This window comes from Triticum aestivum, chromosome 2D, assembly GCF_018294505.1.
Source record: "Triticum aestivum cultivar Chinese Spring chromosome 2D, IWGSC CS RefSeq v2.1, whole genome shotgun sequence".
Taxonomy (NCBI): Eukaryota; Viridiplantae; Streptophyta; class Magnoliopsida; order Poales; family Poaceae; genus Triticum; species Triticum aestivum.
This window is the reverse complement of record NC_057799.1, coordinates 389,808,452-389,824,357: the sequence shown is the minus strand read 5'-3', so window position 1 is coordinate 389,824,357 and position 15,906 is coordinate 389,808,452. Positions and strand designations below refer to the sequence as shown.

The 15,906-nt window shown below is 46.3% G+C and overlaps 1 protein-coding gene and 1 long non-coding RNA gene across 3 annotated transcripts; both read left to right on the top strand.

The window, feature by feature from the left end:
• The first annotated feature begins 958 nt into the window (after window positions 1-958).
• LOC123053341 (protein PSK SIMULATOR 1) lies at window positions 959-5,500 on the top strand. 2 transcript variants are annotated; one of them, XM_044476802.1, is made up of 13 exons: window positions 959-1,494; window positions 1,602-1,912; window positions 2,193-2,515; window positions 2,608-2,700; window positions 2,784-2,874; window positions 2,954-3,047; window positions 3,261-3,370; window positions 3,456-3,525; window positions 3,597-3,694; window positions 4,449-4,565; window positions 4,643-4,719; window positions 4,829-4,870; window positions 4,977-5,500. In XM_044476802.1, exons 1-13 carry the CDS (start codon window positions 1,473-1,475, stop codon window positions 5,143-5,145), a joined length of 1,617 nt encoding a protein of 538 aa, XP_044332737.1. In that variant the 5' UTR covers window positions 959-1,472; the 3' UTR covers window positions 5,146-5,500. The 2 variants fall into 2 exon arrangements, with proteins under 2 accessions (XP_044332737.1, XP_044332738.1); XM_044476803.1 differs by having other exon boundaries at window positions 963-1,494; window positions 3,273-3,370.
• Window positions 5,501-6,145: 645 nt separating this feature from the next.
• On the top strand, window positions 6,146-7,221 carry LOC123049396 (uncharacterized). The gene is made up of 2 exons (XR_006423578.1): window positions 6,146-6,927; window positions 7,059-7,221. It is a non-coding gene; the product is annotated as an uncharacterized lncRNA (long non-coding RNA).
• Window positions 7,222-15,906: the final 8,685 nt, after the last annotated feature.

Below are 15,906 nucleotides of genomic sequence, written 5' to 3'. Positions count from 1 at the left end.
CAGCTTCTCCCCGAGAGTTTCGAAGGATATACGCGACTGCTCCACTTCCATCGTCGGAGAAGGATGCATCTATATTTAGCTTGTAATAACCGGCTGAAGGTTTCTGCCATCTTACTTTGCCAATGGGGTAGTGGGGCGAACTGCATGATTCACTGTGATTGCCTGAATAGCGAACGACGAAGCTTGGTGCAGTTTTAACTGAATCTCCTCTCACTGCATGTCTACGTTTCCATCAAATATACCATATACCCATAGCCACAGTTTCCTGTAGCCCAAGTTGTCCAAGTACCGGTGATTTCCTGATCACAATCCTTAGAATTTCCTCGAGAACAACAGAGCCAGATCGATCAACACACATAGCATTATCGATAATATACATCAATCCCAAGGACTTCCAAACTTCTGTGGCTCGACGACAAGTGAATAACAGATGGCGAATATCTTCAAGCCCAGCTTGGCAAATTGGACATTGAGGGGAAACTTTGGTGTTTTTATTATTGTTTTGCATATATTGTATGACCTTGGATTAGGTAGAAAATAAAATTTAGCGTGCATATCCTTCATTTTATTTCTGCGTCCGTCGCTATAAGGGCCACATTGCCAGGGGCATGTGGCGCGGACGACGTGGCGAACTTTTCGCGTCCGATTGGCCGGCTGGACAAAAGTATATTATATTTCCCAGAAAATAAAGTGGAATAAATCGTGAGAAAAGACCGGAATAAAAATCACGCACATGCTCCTTTTCTCAACGTGAACGAATAGTCTGCCAGAAGAAAACAATATTGTGCACGAACGTGCCCGGCACTTGGAACCATGAGCAGACAGGCAGCCGGTGAGCTGGGGAGCGATCCACATTTGGACGCTATCCGGGGCCGGCCGGCAGGCAAGGCCAACCCCAACTACCGCACCGCAGGATTGCATCCTCGTGCCGGCCGCGTCCGGCGATCGATCGATGGATCAGACGATACGGAGATCCCGAGGCGCGCACGGGCGCGCCCGCTCAAGAGAGCGCGACGGGGTCAGAGAGCTGACTCTCGCCCAATTCTTTTGTGCCAGAAACGGTGGCCTGTCTGCGTCTCCCATGTCTCGTTTGCCGCGGCGAGCAAAAACAAATCCGGCCTGAAAAAGCCGCGCCTCCCGTCCCCCATTCTCCGCTCCCCTCTCCTCCCCTCTCCTCCCCTCCCAGCTACATCCCTGAGCTTCCGCCGAGCTCACCTTCCCCTCTCGATCTCTCACTTGGTTAGCCTGGTCGTCCTTGCGAGCTCTCTTTGGTTTCTTGCTGTGGAGAGGTTCTCCTTTTCCCGCTGCCGTTGACTCGCGCATTGCGTCGAGCACCCTCCGCGCGCCGCCGGGCCGGAGCGGAAACCCGGAGAATTCACGCTTTCTTCAGCGAGCGGCCGGCGTCTGCCGGTCTTGCCGGAGCAGCGTGGCTCCATGCCGTGCCTGCCGTCGTGGGCACGGGCTTCTCGTGGATGGACTGCAACGGCTGCTACAGTATGTCTACCTCCTCTTCGTTGCTGGTGCTTTGCAGTGTCTTACTATAGGAGTAGACTGGTTACTGAAAACAAATTTGTTCATGTGTGATGCCTCTTCTTTTGCAGTGTTGAAATCAAGAAGGAGTATTGGCGTTGCCGATGTCGAGTTCGATGATCCAGCGGGCGGTATCACCGAGTTACCCGACTCGATAGACCTTGCACACAAACAGAAGGTCAGCGGTGTTTGGGAAGCTAAAGTGAGGGATAATATGGAGTCGACGAGCCGATCCTTTATCTTGTCCCCTAAGGATGATGGCTTCTTTATTTCCGGGAGTAGTAAGCTGCACGAATCAACATCAGAAGAGGCATCTGTGTCTGGGAAAATGGCGACATCTCAGCCGGCGAAAGACACATCTGGAAACAATGGAACAAGCAAGGCAAGTGGTATATAAGCACGGAACGTTATATTTTTTTCTTTCGCGGAGCCATTTTAAATGTCACCACACAGTAATTTTTTTCTGTTTATTTAGCTATGTTCATGATTGGAATGACCTTACGATACACTCAAATGATTAGAGTTAAATCTTAAAAAGATTGAATTGTGCAGATTTTTTTTCTAATGCAGGAGAACGACTTTGGGCCTACCTTGTACAACGTTTAGTTTAATCACATTATTCAGATGTAGTATGTCCTGAAATGCTTCGCCTTTGTTAGCAGGTTTCTAGAACAGGTTCAGGGCTTGGCGCAGCCGGCATGGCCGGGTATGGGAGAGCAGTGGAAATTCTAGACACACTAGGCTGCCTGATGACAACCTTAAGCCCGGATGGTGGTTTTATTTCTAGGACGACCAAAGGGACTCAGATATCAATTCTAGCTTTTGAGGTTGCTAACACAATACTGAAAGGCGCGAGTGTTATGCAATCTCTCTCGGAAGACTCTGTCACATACTTCAAACAGGTGGTGCTTCCTTCTGAAGGCGTGCAGAATTTGATTTCCAGTGACATGGGCGAGTTGATGCGGATTGTAGCTAATGACAGAAGGTAGAGTATGTTTGTCCTCAGTGGCCACTGTGACTGACTTTCTGGTTACTCTTACTGATGACTGTTTTGTGAACCCTGTCTAATGTTTCCAGGGAAGAGCTGAAAGTATTTTCACAAGAGATAGTCAGGTTTGGCAACCGTTGTAAAAATCCTCAATGGCATAATCTGGACCGCTATTTTGTAAAGTAAGAAACTTTCTGCTTTGACGAGCAGCATAGGGTTATACATGTTGTTTGACTTGAATGATATTTGTCCCCTTGGTGTCCAGACTAGAATCAGAAAGTGTACCCCAGAAGCAGCTGAAAGAAACAGCCACAGTGGAGATGCAAAAGCTGATGGCTCTTGTTCAACGTACAACTGTAAGCATTGTTCTCTACTCTCAAGATATCATTTGAGCAAATAGATTAATGCCATCTGGTTTTGACCTTCTTTTTCCAGGATTTATATCATGAGCTACATGCCTTAGATAGATTTGAGCAAGATTACCGCTGTCAACTAAAGGGAAGTGAAAGTTCAAATCAGATTGAAAAAGGTATTTCTGTTTCTTGTGTAACAACATTTTTTTAAATGGAAATACTTTTGCCTCTTCATCTCTGTCCAATGCATAAAAATGATATTTATGTGGACTGTCAAAGCTTGGGCATTTTTTAAACCTTATCATTGATACTTTCTAAATCCAAATCCATCTGCGCATGATTGTCATGGCAACGTACCTTTTACTGTTTGCAGTTTTTACGCTGATCAGATAGCTTTGCAGGAGATAATATTCAAGTTGTGAAACTCGAGTTGAAGACTCAAAGAAGTTACGTGAAGAACTTGAAGAAAAGATCTCTGTGGTCAAAGACATTGGAACAAGTGAGCAACTTTTCCTATAGAATTTACTTCATATGGTCTGTTGGTGTGTCATGTATTTGCCTATAACATACATTCCCACTTACAGGTTGTTGAGAAGCTTGTTGACATTGTGCAGTATTTACATGTTGAGATCAATGTCTCGTATGGAACTTATGGTAATCCCATGGTTGTTTTGTGTTGAATTAGTCGCACCTTTTTCCAACTGATCCTTTTAATGCATTTGTAGATGGAGGTGAACTGAGTTCTGCTGTGAACTGTCAGAGACTAGGACCTGCTGGACTTGCATTGCACTATGCAAACACTATCATACAGATCTACAGCATTGTAAGTTCCTTCGGTTCTTTTTGAGAACTCAGCTCAAGAATCTGGTGATATTCGCTTGCTTTTGCGATCTTACTGTATCAGTTTCAGTAGTACTGAGAGACATGACATGTCCTGATAGCACAATTTTTAGCGCCAAAATCTGTTGTAAGATATTCGTGGAACCCAATGAAACCATAATATTACCTCCGTCCCAAAAAGCTTGTCTTAGATTTATGTAGATTCGGATGAATCTAACACTAAAACGTGTCTGGATACATCCGTATGTAGATACGGATGAATCTAACACTAAAACGTGTCTGGATACATCCGTATATAGACAAATCTAAGACAAGCTTTTTGGGATGGAGGGAGTATTGTGAAAGAACTTCCGTAGACATGTATGTGTACACACATAGTTTTCATGTGTTCAATTTAAATATCTAGAAAGATATCAATGCCAATGTTTAGGAAGTTTGAGTGAACATATCTCAAAACAACAATCTCTGTGTTTGAAGAGTTCTGTACACCCAGGTAGCAGTTCTCTTGAGGTGTTGTGTGCAGGACATCTCAGTGAATTCTAGTTCATCATCTGTAATATCTTTAGTGTAAAAGGTCAATGGATATTTTATAGAAAAAGGGAAAATCTACCAAAGACAAGTGGCTGGACAAAGAAGTGTAAATGACACTTCCAGAGACCAAATCCAGTAGCTAGTATGTGAGAGGCAGCATGGCAGCACATTTAAGTTTTGTTTGTTTGTTTGTTTGTTTGTTTAAGGTTTCTCGGTCAGGGTATGTACCCGCAAATTCAAGAGATGCCCTTTACCAAGGATTGCCACCAAGGGTCAGGTTGGCTCTACCAAATAAATTAAGAACTTCCTCAATGCCTCGGGAGGTAATACAAGTAGATAGAGAGAGAGAGCACCCCATCAACAAACATTTCACATCCTAAATCGTGAATTCCTGCTGCAGCTCACTATTGATCAGATAAGGGCAATGATGGAGAGAACTCTGAAATGGCTTGTTCCGATGGCCATCAATACCACCTGGTACCGCACACACATCTGACCAGTGTTTTAAAATTCTCAGTAACTTTTTCAGTTTGTACTATAGCTATTTCTGATGTCTGTTTGGCTGCTCGTTTGAGTGGAACCTCAGTGCCCGAGGCTTCTTGCGGTTTAGTGAATGGGCAAAATCAGGGTAAGCAGGGGAATTTGTCCAATGTCCTGGCTATTACACTTCGCAGAGAAATAAGAATGGTTTCTTACCGATGACATTCCTGTGGTTTGTTTACAATGTCATTCAGCACCGAGCGGGTTGGAAGAGGACCGGGTCGACCGGACGTGATCGAGACGCTCTACCACGCTGAGAAGGCAAAGACAGAGGCTTACATACTCGAGTTGGTCGTGCGGCTTCACCACCTTGTTAGCCAGAGCAACCGGCCGGCAAATGTTAAAAAAGCCCAGTCCATGTAACCATCATCAGGTCATGGGGTGATGACAAGCGCATTACACACAAGTCATGGCCTGACAAGAGCAGACAGAAAGCCATTACGATCTGTTTCGTTTTCATTGTTGCTAGGTTGTATAGAAGGGGGAACTGTGTCTGTTCTTACCAGGAAGGACTTGAAACCTGATATTAGGTAGGGAAATAACAAGAGCTTCTCCTTTCATCTTTTGGTTTCTTTGAGAGGCTGGGTTCTAATTCCATCTCATGTATGTGGTGTTGACATTGTTTAACACCTCAAAACATCGTGGCTAAATAACAAACTTAATACTGCACATGTACATGTATGTATCTAGATGCTGCAAAAGATTTGGTTCGGTGTCATGATATATCAGTGTTTTCTTGGTGCTTGTCGGGCCATCGCCATCTACATGGGGTGGACACTTCGCTGGTCCGGTGATGCTCCTAGGTGGGCTGCGGCCCAGCTGGCGCCACGCTTACGTACATGTATAAAAAAATATTCCTGATGTATAAAAAAAATTAGAAGACATACGCCAAAAAGTAGGCATAAAAATATTATATTTAAATGTTAATCATGTATTAAAGATATTAATCATGTGTATAAAATGTTCCAATGTATATGAAAAATGCACAATGTGTATGAAAAACAAAATAGGCATCAAAGCATATATTTAAAAAAATGTTAATCATGTATTTGAAAATTGTTTAGCATGTATTAAAAAATATTGTTGTACACGAAAAATATAGACTTGTGTTGAAAAACACCCAACGACAACAGAGGAAGAAACAGAAGAAAAACTAAAAGACGAAAACAAGAAAACCAAAAAAGGAAACAAGTAAACCGGAGAAAAATTAGTGTAAAAAAGAAAAGGAAAGACAAAAAAACACGGTATCTATAACTACCGAACGTGCCACATTCTGCCTTCTCGTCCCGAACGCCCTTTTAGTCGTAGGATTTCAACACGAATCTTAAATCACGTCAGAACAGCCACGTCATTTACTTTTTTTCGTTCGGAATAATCAAGCGCCGCTGCGAACGTTTTCCATTCCCCTCTCCCTCCAGCGCCCAAATCGATCCCCACCCGCTGCCGTAAGCAGTCCTCCCTGCGGGACATGGGAGAGAGCGACCAAGCGTCAGCGCACGAGGAGGTCATACGCCGGCGACGCGGCGGGCTGGCTCTACCCTCGCCGGAGTCGCGGCGCGTCGGAGACGAGGCAGGCGGCGTCGGGTAGCAGCTCTTCCGGGACCCAACATCGGGACGCGGCGGGCCCGCGACGAGGCGGGCTGGCTCTGCCCTTGCCTGAGTCGCAGCGCGGCGGGGACGAGGCGTGCTTGCTGTGCCCTCGCTGGAGTCGCGACACGACGGAGACGAGGCGGGCGGCGTCGGGGAGGAGCTCTTCCGGGACCCAACATCGGGACGCGGGCCGGCGACGAGGCCGGCTGATCTGTCCTCGCCGGAGTCGCGATGCGACGGAGATGAGGCGAGCGGCGGCGGGGAGAAGCTCCATCGGTGGTGCAGGGGCCGGATCTGGCAGAAAATCAGGCCGAAGGCCGCCGACGCGATGGGAGAAGGGGCGGGGAAGAGGCGGAGGCTCGCCAGACGAGCTCGGCGTCAGCACCAGCACGCTCGTCGGGGAGTGCGTCGAGCAGCAGCAGGCTCGATGGAGAAGGGCGGCATGCAGGGGAGAGGCGGAGGCTCACCACCAGCACGCTCGCCGGGGAGTTCGGCAAGCAGCAGCCCACCACCAGCAGGCTCGCTGGGATTCATTCACCTCTTCTGCACTGTGAGGTTGCTAACATCACGTCATTTTTTTGTTGCATCTGCTTTTTTTCCTAGTCTAATCTCATCGCTGTTATGAAGTAGGAATATACATTTTTTGTTAACTGATGGATGAATGGTTGCATTTGCTCGCTATGCAGCTACACCAATCAATTTTCACTCAAACGGAGCACAGAACTTGTAAAACCGATGGCAATTTATGGTGTGCTTCCCATGGCAACTTAAGTTTCGATGTGTGCAAATTATGATATGTTTTGCATGGCAAAAATATTGAGGCACTTTGCCATGTTGTTTTTCATATAATTGACACTGCATAGCTATCAACAGTTCTAAATTTGCCATCCAAACCATTTGCATTTTTTGCCGTGGTAATTCTTTAAAATGTCAAAAACAACACAAAACGGCAAATTATGATGTGTCCCACAACATTCTATGTGTTTATTTTTTATGTATCCATGGTGAATTAAGACATGTTTTTTTGCCTTGGCAATTGGTTTTGTACTCACCATGGCCATTTGCCTTTCGAAACAGGATGATTTTTTTTTTGTTTTTTTTATCAAATTTCATAAAAATACATTTTAGATTTTACCTCGTAGCATGGTAAATTTAGTATTATAGCCATGGAAAATGTTACTTAAGTTTGCCATGGCAATTCTACCTTTGTTTTTGCCATGGCAATTCTACCTTTTGTTTGCCATGGCAAATTTACCTAAATCCCCATGGCAATATTTAACTTTTATTGCCATGGCAAATTTTACTATTTATCTTCCATGGCAATTTTACTTATATTAACATGGCAAATTTAGATAAATCCCCATGGCCAATTTTAACTTTTATTGCCATGGCAAGTTTTACTATTTATTTGACATGGTAATTTTACCCTTATTAACGTGGAAAATTTACCTAAATCCCCACGGCAATATTTAACTTTTATTACCATGTCAAATTTTACTATTTATTTGCCACGGCAATTTTACCTTTTTATTAATATGGCAAATTTACCTAAATCCTTATTGCCATGGCAAGTTTTACTATTTTTTTGCCATGGCTAATTTACATTTATTCACATAACAAAATTACCTACATCATAATTGAAAATACTTAACTTTTATTGCCATGGCAATTTTCACTTTTATTTTGCCCTGCAAAATTTATAATTATTGCCATGGCAAAATTACCAATATTGCCATGACAATTATACTTTAATAGTTCATATCCAATTATTTCTTATTTTCATCATGGCAAGTAAATTTTTACTTTTTGCCATGTCAAATATATGCACATTTTGATATGATTTTGCTCATGGTGTTTTTCTTGTTATTTCTTTTTCAAGTTTTTGTGTTTTTTCACACACAGCATTTTTCGCATACAATATATGTAAATTTAATTAAAAATACCATGACATCTTTTTTACTATGAATCTGCCATGGCAAATTATTTTGTTTGTATGATGGGAATTGCCGTGACTTTTTTCTTTTTTGGGTGATTGTTTGAAATATATTCCTTTTTAACCATGGTAATTTTTCTGCGTTTTGGAAATTGATGGCATATTTTTTACTTAACAAACATAAAACTAGGCTTTGTTTTGTCTCAGAAAAAAAGGCAAAATCCGGGCCTTTTCTTCTATTTTCGCTGCTGGGCTTTTTTATTTCACGTTTGGGAAGGGGAGGCGTTCGCACTGGGGGCTTCTCCTCCCGAACGAAATCGTTCGGCGGGGGTGGCCTATCGTACCGAACATCTCATTCGGACTGGGACCTCTCCAGACCGATCGTTCGGCACTTATCGACGTCCTTATTTTTTATGTATCCATGGTGAATTAAGACATGTTTTTTTGCCTTGGCAATTGGTTTTGTACTCACCATGGCCATTTGCCTTTCGAAACGGGATGAATTTTTTTATCAAATTTCATAAAAATACATTTTAGATTTTACCTCGTAGCATGGTAAATTTAGTATTATAGCCATGGAAAATGTTACTTAAGTTTGCCATGGCAATTCTACCTTTGTTTTTGCCATGGCAATTCTACCTTTTGTTTGCCATGGCAAATTTACCTAAATCCCCATGGCAAATTTACCTAAATCCCCATGGCAATATTTAACTTTTATTGCCATGGCAAATTTTACTATTTATTTTCCATGGCAATTTTACTTATATTAACATGGCAAATTTAGATAAATCCCCATGGCCAATTTTAACTTTTATTGCCATGGCAAGTTTTACTATTTATTTGACATGGTAATTTTACCCTTATTAACGTGGCAAATTTACCTAAATCCCCACGGCAATATTTAACTTTTATTACCATGTCAAATTTTACTATTTATTTGCCACGGCAATTTTACCTTTTTATTAATATGGCAAATCCTTATTGCCTTGGCAATTTTTACTATTTTTTTTGGCATGGCTAATTTACATTTATTCACAGAACAAAATTACCTACATCATAATTGAAAATACTTAACTTTTATTGCCATGGCAATTTTCACTTTTATTTTGCCCTGCAAAATTTATAATTATTGCCATGGCAAAATTACCAATATTGCCATGACAATTATACTTTAATAGTTCATAGCCAATTATTTCTTATTTTCATCATGGCAAGTAAATTTTTACTTTTTGCCATGTCAAATATATGCAAATTTTGATATGATTTTGCTCATGGTGTTTTTCTTGTTATTTCTTTTTCAACTTTTTGTGTTTTTTCACACACAACATTTTTCGCATAAAATATAAGTAAATTTAATTAAAAATACCATGACATCTTTTTTTACTATGAATCTGCCATGGCAAATTATTTTGTTTGTATGATGGGAATTGCCGTGACTTTTTTCTTTTTTGGGTGATTGTTTGAAATATATTCCTTTTTAACCATGGTAATTTTTCTGCGTTTTGGAAATTGATGGCATATTGTTTACTTAACAAACATAAAACTGGGCTTTGTTTTGTCACAGAAAAAAAAGGCAAAATCTGGGCCTTTTCTTTTATTTTCGCTGCTGGGCTTTTTTATTTCACGTTTGGGAAGGGGAGGCGTTCGCACTGGGGGCTTCTCCTCCCGAACGAAATCGTTCGGCGGGGGTGGCCTATCGTACCGAACATCTCTTTCGGACTGGGACCTCTCCAGACCGATCGTTCGGCACTTATGCACGTCCAAAAAAAAGAAAGAAACAAAAAAACCAAAGCATAACAAAGAAAGCCGGTGTAGAAATTAGAAAACAGAAGAAAAAAAATACAAGCAGCGGTCAAAATGACGAACAAACGCACAATTGGGAAAACACGCTATTGGACCGGCCCATTCGTGCGGCACTGCGGGGCGCTTCAGACGAGAGACGCTACCGTCTTGCTGTAAGGGCATTTTAGGCGCTTGCACCATTAAGAAAAAGGATTAATTAAGAAGTATCGGTGAAGGAGTCTGCCTTTCCAACGCAGGACCGCCAGGATGAGCGCTTAGCTGTTTTTTTTAGCGTCGATCTAGCCCCCAGACTCTCGTCAAAACAGATGCATGCGGAAAAAAAAGGCACGAGCGCCCGGCGACAGGAGAGGCATCGATGCGAAACGAAATCCTGGGATCCACCAGGAATCGAGCGAAACGGCCGGGAAAGATACCCTGGCGCCTGGGCTAAGTGCCCGCGTCGTAGATGACCTAAGCGGGCGAGATATAGCTCCGGCGCACTAGCACCTACAAAAAAAACTCCCGTGCACTGCGAATCTGGCCTACGAAACCACCATCGTATAGACATCACCGTTGCAGTTGAACATGTGTGCATGTACGTATGTTTGGGTTTCGTATGCAGTACCTGTAGTGTATGTCTCCCTTTGTATGTACGTGTATCTTAAGAGGCACGATCAATCAATCATCGATGCACCAAATCATTCTCTACATGGTATCTATCGCAAGTCGATCCTCCCGCTTCCGCCAACCCTAGCCGCCGCCGCCTCGGGCCGCCGCTGCCACACCTCTCCACGCGCGCCTCCCCTCCCCGCCGCGCCGCCCTCCCGCCACGCCGCGTCTCTCCCACCGCCGCGCCGCCCCCTTCCCCAAACCCTCGTCGCCATGTCGTCCAACGCCTCCTCCTACTCCAACCCCTTCGCCGTCGACCCTGCTGAAATCCGCAACATCAACGTCCACGCACGCGTCCCCGTCGTCCTCGACGCCTCCAACTCCACGTACTCCGCGTGGAAGACGTATTTCTCGCTGCTCTTCCGTGAGAACAACCTCGTGGATCATGTTGACGGCACCGTTGACTCCCGCGCCATGGTGGACGACCCCGAGTGGACCGCGATCGACGCCACGATCATCCGGTGGTTTTTCACCACCATCTCCAAGGACCTGTTCCACACGGTCGTGAGCGCCGGCGATGACGCCCGCACCATGTGGGTTAAGCTGAACGGCCTTTTCACCGACAACAAGCTTCAGCGCCGCGTTTTTTTGCAGCAGGAATTTTTTGACTGTCACCGGGATGAACAGTCCATTGATGACTACTGCCGCCGCCTGAAGACGTTGGCGGATGAGCTCCGCGACATTGGCGCCAAGGTTGATGACGACCTCCTCCTCAGCACGCTCACCGTCGGCCTCAACGAGGACTTCGGCAACGCCGCCTCCAACCTCACCTTGATGTCGGAGCCCTCCTTCCCCAAGTTCGTGGCGTACTTGCGGTTGGAGGAGCGCCGGATGAAGGGGGTCAAGAAGCGTGTGCAGCATCACGCCCTCGCCGCCGACACCTCTCGTGGCGCTCCACCACCGGCCGCCCCACCCGCGCCGCGCCATCAGCAGCCGCCCCCCGCGCCTCCGGGTACTTCCCCCTGCCGCCCGCGCCATCAGCAGCCGCCCACCGCGCCTCCGGGGTACTTCCCCCTGCCGCCCGCGCCTCCCGCCCCTCCCGCTGCCCCCCAGCAGCCGGGTGGCGGGCGCCGCGGCAACCGCCGCGGGGGCGGCCGCAAGCAGCAACAGGCGCCGGGGGGGGGGGCTCGTCAGCAGCAGCAGCAGGCCACCCCTCTGTAACGCCCCGAGACCGACGCTCCAGATGCGTTCCATGTTTTGCGTGTCAGCTCTGTTATTTATTTTGTGTGTTGCATTCATCATTCGCATTGCATCGGCACTCTGTTGCCGTCATTGTTTTTCAAACTTGCATTCGCTCGTAGTTGCCGCGTCCCCCCTTGCGTTCGTTGACCATTCTGAGCCTAACCGGTTTTTCGATTCTCTCTTGTCTGACCGTTTGACCCTCTCTGCACAACCACCGAGCCCCTCGTGTGCGCTTCCGAAACTGTCCCGAACCCGAACCGTTCAGTCATCACCGTTGCATACAGATCATCCCCAAACATCTACAAAACATCTCTGTTTTCTTATTTGGGGTCCCTAGCCTATTTTTCCGGGAGCGTCCGATTTTGATCGTAGGACCGGATTAGCCCCTACCCTAATCCCCTACCTATATAAACAATCTAACCCTAGACCAACTCCCTCATTTTCCTCACCCCGCTGCCAATCCAGCTCCACCTCGGGATCCACCCCGCCGTCACCTGCGCAACCACTTCTCTCCTCGTTTTCAGCCACCACCCGGTTCACCCCAGACTCCAGATCCATCCATCCGAACCGTTGGATCGAAATCCAACGTCCAAGAGGTGCCCCTGTAGCTCCCGCAGCCACAGCTTCCTCGATCCAATCTGGATCCGGAGAGGAGCACCCGTCCCGCTCCTCGTCGCCCGTCGCCGCCTCCCTCTGCAGCACCAGGCCGCCAAATCCCCGTCGCCCAAGTGCCGAGGAGAGGAGCTCCTCCAGCAGCCGTCTTCGCCCGCAGCCGGCGTCCTCCGTGCCCAGCAGTTGCAGCCCCGCCGCCGGCTGACCGAACCAGCACCCCGCGCCAAGTTCGTCTTCTTGCTGCACCGCCGCCCGGAGTTTTCTTCGCCAGAGGCCTTCGCCTCGTCCGCGGCGCCCGAGCACCGCCTGGAGCCCGACCTCGTGCGCCACCTCCTCGCCCCCTCGTCAGCCAGGAGCTCGAGCTCCTGCCTCGTTCCCCTCCGTCCTCGGCCGTCCTTCGCGCGCGGCAAGCCGCAACACCACCGGAGCTCCCTCCGCCGGCGAGCGCCACCGCCGAAGCTGCTTCGTCCCTTCGCCAAGTCCCGCTTCGCCGTCTCCCGCAAGTTCCAGGGCGCCGCTGCTCTGCCTCGTCCTCGCCAGAGTCCAAGCCGCGCCTGCTGCCTCCCCTGCTTCGCGTCGAACCGCTCCAGCCCGCTCGCGTTGACCAAGCCAAGCGAGCGCCTCGGCCTAGCCTCCCGCGCAAGTCGGCCCAGCCCCCGCTCCAGCCGTGGCCTGCCAGCTCCTTCACCAAGCCGGCCCATCTTCTCCTCTGGGCCCAATGTGAGCAGCGCACCAGTTCCAGCCCGATCTATTTTTTTTCTGATCTGGACGATTTATCTAATTTTCAGAGAAACTGCATGTTTACAGCAAAACCCTCCATGTTCATGCTTTAATAACTCCACAACCATGCATCGGATTAAAATGTTTCAAACATGTAAAATACTTAGAATTTTGTGTAGATTAATAATATGCCACTTTCATCCCATGATAAAATGTTTAACATGCTGTTTGTGTTTATTTTGCATAATGCCATACTAAAATGCTTTAATTCATAACTAATTAACCGTAACTCGGATTTAAATAAACTTTATATGTAAATGGGGTAGAAAAATGCATAGATTTACATGGTGCACTTCATCTTGCTGTTTAACAACATTAAAATTGCGTTTATGGCAGAACAGTACCAAATCAAAAATATGCACATGAGGATTTTCCGGAATTATTGTTTGTTGTTCCGGCCTCATTTAAACTTGCCTAAATAGTTAGTTTACTTATCTTTCACCTCTTACCATGTTTAACAACATTTAATATTGTTGGATTCATAACCGAGAGAGAACTAAATAATCGTATGTGGTGTTTCGTCAATATGCAACTCGTTGCATATTGAACTCCACTTAATTTGTAGTATTGTTTGTTGCACTTTGTCATGCATATTTAAATCGGACATGCATCATACTTGTTTGTGCACATGCCATGTGTATGTGGAGGTTGTTTACTATGTTGTTTGTTTCTTTCCGGTTTGCTTCTCCCGTTAGCTTCGGTTTCGTTCCGGAGTTGTGAGGATTCGTTCGACTACGTCCGCTTGTCTTCTTCATGGACTCGTTCTTCTTCCTTGCGGGATCTCAGGCAAGATGACCATACCCTCGAAATCACTTCTATCTTTGCTTTGCTAGTTGTTCGTTCTATTGCCATGCTGCGCTACCTACCACTTGCTATATCATGCCTCCCATATTTGCCATGTCAAGCCTCTAACCATCCTTTTCCTAGCAAACCGTTGTTTGGCTAAGTTACCGCTTTTGCTCAGCCCCTCTTATAGCGTTGCTAGTTGCAGGTGAAGATGAAGTTTGTTCCATGTTGGAACATGGATATTTTGGAATATCACAATATCTCTTATTTAATTAATGCATCTATATACTTGGTAAAGGGTGGAAGGCTCGGCCTTATGCCTGGTGTTTTGTTCCACTCTTGCCGCCCTAGTTTCCGTCATACCGGTGTTATGTTCCTTGATTTTGCGTTCCTTACGCGGTTGGGTGATTTATGGGACCCCCTTGACAGTTCGCTTTGAATAAAACTCCTCCAGCAAGGCCCAACCTTGGTTTTACCATTTGACTACCTAAGCCTTTTTCCCTTGGGTTCTGCAGACTCAAGGGTCATCTTTATTTTAACCCCCGGGCCAGTTCTCCTTCGAGTGCTGGTCCAAACCGAGCGATGTCCGGCGCCCCCTGGGCAACCAGGGTCTATGCCAACCCGACGTCTGGCTCATCCGGTGTGCCCTGAGAACGAGATATGTGCAGCTCCTATCGGGATTTGGCGGCACAGCGGGCGGCTTTGCTGGTCTTGTTTTACCATTGTCGAAATGTCTTGTAAACCGGGATTCCAAGACTGATCGGGTCTTCCTGGGAGAAGGTTTATCCTTCGTTGATCGTGAGAGCTTATAATGGGCTAAGTTGGGACACCCCTGCAGGGTATTATCTTTCGAAAGCCGTGCCCGCGGTTATGTGGCAGCTGGGAATTTGTTAATGTCCGGTTGTAGAGAACTTGACACTCGACCTTAATTAAAACGCATCAACCGCGTGTGTAGCCGTGATGGTCTCTTCTCGGCGGAGTCCGGGAAGTGAACACGGTTTCTGAGTTATGTTTGACGTAAGTAGGAGTTCAGGATCACTTCTTGATCATTGCTAGTTGACGACCGTTCCGTTGCTCCTCTTCTCGCTCTTATTTGCGTATGTTAGCCACCATATATGCTTAGTGCTGCTGCAGCTCCACCTACTTACCCATCCTTTCCTACCTAAGCTTAAATAGTCTTGATCTCGCGGGTGTGAGATTGCTGAGTCCTCGTGACTCACAGATACTTCCAAACAGTTGCAGGTGCCGATGATACCAGTGCAGGTGACGCAACCGAGCTCAAGTGGGAGCTCGATGAAGATCTTGTTCGTTGTGTTGTTTCTTTTCATGTTGATCAGTAGTGGAGCCCAGTTGGGACGATCAGGGATCTAGCAGTTGGGTTGTCTTCTTTTCTTTTGGTTCCGTAGTCGGACCTATGTGTGTACTCTGATTGATGTATGATTTATTTATGTATTGTGTGAAGTGGCGATTGTAAGCCAACTCTTTATCCCATTCTTGTTCATTACATGGGATTGTGTGAAGATGACCCTTCTTGCGACAAAACCACAATGCGGTTATGCCTCTAAGTCGTGCCTCGACACGTGGGAGATATAGCCGCATCGTGGGTGTTACAAGTTGGTAATCAGAGCCATCCCCGACTTAGGAGCCCCCTGCTTGATCGAATCGCTGGCATTGTTGACTCTAGAACAAAAATGTTTTGAGTCTTAGGATTATATATATCGGAGAGTAGGATTCTTTTTACTCCTCAGTCCCTTCGTCGCTCTGGTGAGGTCTCCTGACGTAGAAGTTTT